General features: G+C 36.9%; 1 protein-coding gene across 1 annotated transcript; it reads left to right on the forward strand.

Annotated features, from left to right (window-relative positions):
* Positions 1–1,030: 1,030 nt before the first annotated feature.
* LOC122986087 (receptor-interacting serine/threonine-protein kinase 3-like) lies at positions 1,031–6,550 on the forward strand. Its single transcript, XM_044357169.1, has 12 exons — positions 1,031–1,144; positions 2,745–2,930; positions 3,596–3,899; positions 4,001–4,149; positions 4,247–4,296; positions 4,523–4,684; positions 4,876–4,961; positions 5,098–5,164; positions 5,275–5,342; positions 5,798–5,843; positions 6,001–6,246; positions 6,343–6,550. The coding sequence occupies exons 2-12, from the start codon at positions 2,779–2,781 to the stop codon at positions 6,348–6,350; spliced, it is 1,338 nt and encodes a 445-aa protein (XP_044213104.1). The 5' UTR covers positions 1,031–1,144; positions 2,745–2,778; the 3' UTR covers positions 6,351–6,550.
* The last annotated feature ends 271 nt before the right edge of the window (positions 6,551–6,821 follow it).

Consider the following 6,821-nt stretch of genomic DNA (forward strand, 5'->3'; position numbering starts at 1 on the left):
GTCTTGTGTGTGCATGAGACAGCATGCAAGGCAGAGAAATGGAGAGATAAAGAGGAGTGATTAGACAGAGATATTAGGAAGCAGGACAGAAATCATATGAATTATAAATGCTTTTATTGAAATGATTGAAAAGCTCTGTACAGTCAAATAGCACTGGCTCAGATTTAAATGTTGTGTACATGTAATCATGGTCATTGTGAGCAAATGTATACACATGCATGTTTGTGTGACTGAGTGTCTGGGTGTATGCACAATCACAGCATCATGCTGAAATTTGCAAAATTATAATGTGTGTTGTTTTTTTTTTTGGTTAAATGCAAGTCTTACATCAAACTAGTTCCAATTTAATTTATTTTATGTTGCTTAATGCTATATAAGCAACACTAAAAATATAAATGCATGCACTAAAAATCTTAGTCTAATAAAAGGCAGCCATGACTAATATAAAAGGTTCAATCTGAGTCTCAACAGAAACTTTGATTACTTCCTTCCTACATCGCACTGAAAGACATACACATTTCAACAGAGTCTGGTATAGATAACAGAATACAAGCCTTGAAATCTATAGTCTGTTATTTTGTGTTCTTTTAATCACACTGTCACACTTTTCAGAAAAAAAAACAATGTGCACTTCCTCTCGCAGGGTATGCAAAAATGTGTCACAGCATTTTTATAGTCACTACAAAAATAGTAACAAAAAGGAAAAATATTTTGGTTTGTGTTTACATTTCATTTCACCAAAAAATCAGTAATGATGAAAATTTTTATGCTATTGTATGTTTTATAGTTAGTTATTTAAGGCCTTGGAATTCACTAAAATAGAACTGTGGCCAAACTTTATTGGTAAAGGTATTTTAAATTAATTTCTTCCTCAATTAAATGTATACTTCCTCAACCAAGGTTGTACATAACTTTGTGCCCTGTAATGCCAACAGGAAATGTGACACACATTATTTGCAACACCTGCAGCTCATACAGTCTCTGTGGTTCTTGCCCAGCTCAAAATGTGCTCATATAAAACTCCCCTCAGCTCCACCCACAGGCCAGCCAGCTCAGATAACAGGGGTAGGAAATTAAAACTAGTAACGTCACGTATGAACTTACTCTTTAGTCTGTAGATGGACAACGCGTGAGGGGATATATGGTGAGTACAAGCCAGCTTTTTAATTATATAACGTGGAAAGTTTATTGTTATAACAAGATATTTTCACGTTATTACAACATAAAAAGTTATCACGTTATAACAAAAAACTTTTCTTTTTATACCAATATACTATTTATCTTGTTAAACAGCGAGATAAGTTGGTCTTGGACGGATGTGGACTCCCCGTGATGTACTCCGGTTGTGAACTGGCGTTATAACAGGATATTTTCACGTGATTACAACACACAAACTTAACGTGTTACAACAAGAAACTTTTCTTGTTATACCAATATACTATTTATCTTGTTAAACAACGAGATAAGTTGGTCTTGGACGGATGTGGACTCCCCGTGATGTACTCCGGTTGTGAACTGGCACTTGGCCGTTTTGCAATGAAACTATAATGAAACTACCTCCTGCTTAAGCGCTTCCTAAAAGTCAAACCTGTTATGCGCTCCTTAACGTATGTGTTAGTGCTTGTGGACTCTGGTGGCTCTTCCAGTGTCAGCTGATTCATAATGCTGATCCAGCTGATCAGTGAGAAATGACGCAACCTCCAGAGGGTCGGACTCAATCGTCCTTCTGTACAGCCCCATGCATTTTACAATCCCTCTTAGTGTACTCAATAACAGCAAATGCCATGATCAACCCAAGCATGAAGTTCATGGTGTTAGTCTTTTATCAGGCAGTTTTAGAGAGCCTTATCAGATACGGAATCACAGCTTGATTTGGTAACCTCTCTGTGCAGCTGAAGTCCAAACTGGTCCAACTGATGCAGACTGTATGGAAGATTATAGGAGTAAAACAGTATATGTCCCTGCAATCTACTTATGAACAGACTACCCTAAGGCAATCCAATAGGATAGTAACTGATTACACCTGAGTACCAGCTACTGTCCTCAGGTAGGAGGTTTAGAGCCATTCCTAGCAGACTAAATAGATTTAAAAATTCATTAATCCCGGTGTCAATAAAACGTTTGAATAGTGGCAGATAGGGCCAGGATGGGCACTGGATGATCTTTTATCCAAGTGATTTTTAATGAAAAAGAGATTTTCTCTGTTTTTTATTGGATGTGATTGTTTTCTCTGTTTGCCTAGGTACTTTTATAACATTGGCATGTTACTCATTTACTTTTAGAACCTTGGTATGTTACTTATGAACTAACATCTTTGTATATTTGTATATGTGAAATGGTTTTAGTACCTTGTTTGTTATTTATTAACTCGTATTTTTAAAGAGCCCAAGACAAATTTTCCACTCTGTGGGACAATAAAGTTAATCTTAATCTTAAATGAGCCATATTCCTCAATTTATCTGTTCAAACATTAGTGTCATGTTATAACAAGATAAACAGTATATTATTATAACAAGAAAAGTTTCTAGTTATAATGAGATAAGTTTATATGTATGTAAATAACATAAAAATATCTTGTTATAATGGGAAAAACATCTTGTTATAACAATAAACTTTTCACATTATAACATGATATTGACCCGTTTTTCTCCTGCGTGGCAGTAATATGCTTCCGTAAATATATAAGTAGTCACTGAACCACTTTATTTTTGATGCTTACCTTTTTTCTATAAATATTTCCATAGAAGTTGTAGTTGTTCTACCTGAGTTCAGCAAGAGATGGCACTGAGCAGCAAGACTGAGCTGAGTGCAGATGACTTCTTGGACGGACGGGTATCCATTGGCTCTGGGGGATTTGGTCACGTCTACAAGGCCAGGCACAAGAACTGGGGTTTTGATGTGGCCATTAAGCTACTTCATGATGATGTGAGGTAAATTTGTAGCTACATATCTTAGTTTAAAGGAGACCTATTACACTTTTTGTGGATTTCTGCTATTTATACACTGTTATGATGTTGAATATCTGTGTTAAACATGGTCACAGTTCCAAAATTTGTTGTGCAAGACCATAAACAGCCGTCCATTCTGTAGCCTTGGTTGCTAAAGTTGTTGCTTTTCCATGTGTTGTTCACTGGCATATTTCAAATCGGATTCTGGCTCAAACATGTACGTATATATTAGACAAGTAGACAAAGAGAAAAAGACGTGAAATCCTACTACTATACTTTGTTTCATGGTTTGTTTATGTACCCTCATGAATGGCCAAAGCAGCTGTGATACAGCTTCCAGAAGCTAACCAATTAGAACAGAGTGGTCCTATCAGGGGCAGGGGGGCCTGAAAGAGACAGGGGCTAAAACGGCATGTTTCAGACAGAGGCTGAACTGAGGGGCTGGATGAAGACCCAGTCTAAAATAAATAAGGAACTGTGAGTCATGCAAAGCTATTCTAGTTGAGTCCCAGAATAAAAATATAGAGCTTTAAATGAGCATAATAGGTCCCCTTTAAATTATTTATTCATACACATCCTTTTTTATGAATATTAGTAGTTCAAGCAGCTCTCTCATTTATGCTTTCTCTACCTCTACCTCATTTCAGCACCAAGAAAGTACTGTATGAAGAGGCTTCTCTTATGAATGAGGCCTCCTCTGAGTTTGTGGTGAGGGTTTATGGATTTTATAAGGAAGAAAAGCCCATGCAAAAGGGAATAGTCATGGAATTCATGACAAGAGGCTCCATTCAGTCCCTGCAGGAGGACCTGTCTGGCCCTCCACCGTGGCCTCTGGCCTTGCGCTTGGCCCATCAGGTGGCTCTAGCCATAAACTTTCTCCATTTAAAGGGCCTTATGCACCAGGACCTAAAGCCAAGTAATGTACTGCTGACTGACGACCTCAATGCCAAGGTAGTAGTAATGCCAATCCACCTAAAGTCCAGAGTTTATATTAAATATAAAACTTAATTAATTATTTGTGTAATTTTGTATTTCTCTTTTTTTGTTTGTAGCTGGCAGACTTTGGTCTGTCCAGGGTTTCTACCAGTGCATTGAACAGAAAGGAAGGAATGACAGGAGAAATTGGAGGCTCTTACAAGTACATGCCTCCTGAGGCTTTCGAATTATCATACGCACCTGTTCGTTCTTTTGACATATACAGGTATTCAAAGGAATACTTATAAATGGGAATACTTTATTGTTGAAAACTTTATCTGTATGACCATGTTACTTAAAAAATCTTTCTCTCTCTTCACCAGCTATGGTATCCTTCTCTGGTCTATTGTTACTGGTAAAGAGCCCTATCCAAGTACGTATAATTAATTTTGTTGTCCCAACATTTTCCAACCTAATAAAATCCCATCCTGCCATCTATTTTTCTCTTTGTTTGGCAATGTCTTCTGTATTGTCTCCCTTATTAATTTATCATTTTCAGCGAAATTAAGCACTGTACATACAGTTCACACACATGTACACACACTTAGTTGAGTTGGTATGTTTTGATGCATGTCTTCATTGTATGACATGTATTGTAGTGGCGGATTTCAGTCTTGTGGCACTGCGGATCCCCATAGGGGACAGACCTCTCTTGACGAAAATTGACCGGATTGACCAGAAGGCAGATGGGTTAAAAGAGCTGGTTGACCTCATGAAGAGTTGCTGGCATGGGGATCCCACTCAGAGGCCTAACGCAGAGAGTAGGTGTCTGTTATTGTAATATGTATTCTCATTATCACTGCACTGGAGCATTTGCTACACTTATATACACTTTAGAATGAAATAAACTTAAGCTATGAGCTAAGCTATGACATTTCTGATGCCTGCATTCTTTCTGAAGCATGTACTCATTCATGCATTTATGCCTTCTAAAATAAAACTTCTGTTTCAGAGTGCTGGAAAGTCACTGAGGATGTGTTCTCAAGGCATGGAAAGAAGGGAATTAGTGATGCGGTCCATAAAGTCAAGACAACACTGGTACAATTTATAAATTCTATTTCACAACATACTGTATATTATATATATTGCTGATTACTCATGATTAATAATTTATGGAAAACAATTCTAACTGCACATTTTTTATCTGTTATATAATATCTTCTCCCTCTTTTAGGATTCACCAACTAATAATCAACATTCAAACACATCTGTTGCCTCCAGCTCTCCTCCTCAGCCACCAGGTAGGTTATTTAATACTATTTATGGGTCATGTGAGATTAATCAAATTAATTATTCCTTACTTTCTACAATAAAACAAATGGTAACACAGATGTTTCCTCCTCTTTTTCAGAACAGTCAGAGTCAAATGATGAGGTAGATCATGCCAGATTTAAAAATACTGGAAGGTCTTTTAAACAGGTATGCCTAAAGCTGAAGTTGAAAACAGATAAAGTAACTTTATTTAATCAGTCTCATTGAGATCTGAACATTCTACAGTCTGACCTAACACTCAAACAAAACACCAGTCAGTATTGGGGAATATTGCTTCATGTTAATTGTGTTAGTATTACTTGGTTAGATGGGAATGGACATCACATTCTCAGCAGTTTATTACAATATTATACCACACATTATTTGGTTAATTGAAACAAACAAAAACCATTATCAGACAGTGGACCACAACAACAATAATGTTGTATTTTAGGTTCAGATTTGCAGTTAAATATTCAAATGTGTCTTTCTCCTCTGTAATTAGTAGGCCTGAATAAAATACATTTATCAATGCTGATATCATTATATCAGTGCATTTGTCAATGCACTAATATAATTAATTACATAATATAGACTTAAAAAGCTTTTGTTTTGGCCAACAGGATTCTGTCTCTGTTTCTACTGGGGAAATGAATAATACGGATAAAGGTGAGTGTATTTGTCACTGAACTGATGCTCTGTGGCATGAAAATGAATTAAAGCTTTTTTTTTGTTAAGATTTCTCGTACGTTAACAAAACAAGTCAAATGAACTTGCTGCTATGGCATTCATGTACATGCTGTGGTTCTTCTTCATTTTAAAACAGAAAAGTTCGTAGACAAGAAAAGGGCAGTGTTAATCCAAAACGTTTCTGAGGTATTGGCAATAGCAGAGGAGCTTGGAGACATGGTCCATGGTGAAACCTACTCACTGATTATAGCTAAGGAGACGAACCAGGACAGAATGAGAGTGCTGTATCTAAGGACACTTAGGTCAGGAGGGGAAGAGGTCAAAGCAGCCTTCTACGACGCCCTCAAAAAACATCATCCCAAACTAGTGGAGAGGCTAGGAGGTAGGAGTTTTGCTCTTGTTAAAGAGATCAAACACAGTAGTTGAATCAATGACAACTTTTTAAAGTTTTTTTTAATTTCACTTTCTTTTCCCTCAGGTGTCTAACTCCAAAGTGACTTTCCCTGCTTCTCATCAGCCCATGATGACCAATCCTACACTTGAGTCTTTTATTGACATGAATATATTTTACTCATATGTATATAATGTGTTGACATTTTAATATACTATATAATCAGTGTTTTTTGTATATATTGTATATATATTGTGTATTTTTTTCAGAAAGAAATAAAATTCTATCTCCTCATGTTAGTGTCTTTAGTTCAGAAAGTTACATGATGTGTTGTGTGGGGGCTCTGGCTTAATAATCAGCAACAAACATGTTCGCCTTTGTTAATATTATGAAGGAGGGACGTTGCTTGTTTCTTCCAGTGGGTGGGGGAGAGAGAGAGAGGGAGAGGGAGAGAGAGAGACTGGGTAAGAGGCTTTTCTGGTTCAATCCCTCAGTAACTGTCACAAGCAGTCAGTCAGTCACCTGCAGATGATGGTGTCGAGGGCATCCCAGGCAACAAAGTTACT

This window comes from Thunnus albacares, chromosome 7, assembly GCF_914725855.1.
Source record: "Thunnus albacares chromosome 7, fThuAlb1.1, whole genome shotgun sequence".
Taxonomy (NCBI): domain Eukaryota; kingdom Metazoa; phylum Chordata; class Actinopteri; order Scombriformes; family Scombridae; genus Thunnus; species Thunnus albacares.

Excerpts from the sequence above, each read along its gene's own strand:
- LOC122986087 (XM_044357169.1), top strand. The coding sequence starts at position 2,779 with ATGGCACTGAGCAGCAAGACTGAGCTGAGTGCAGATGACTTCTTGGAC. Across the intron at positions 4,150-4,246 it reads CGTTCTTTTGACATATACAG|CTATGGTATCCTTCTCTGGT; the intron begins GTATTCAAAGGA and ends TCTCTTCACCAG. Across the intron at positions 4,297-4,522 it reads TGGTAAAGAGCCCTATCCAA|TGGCGGATTTCAGTCTTGTG; the intron begins GTACGTATAATT and ends CATGTATTGTAG.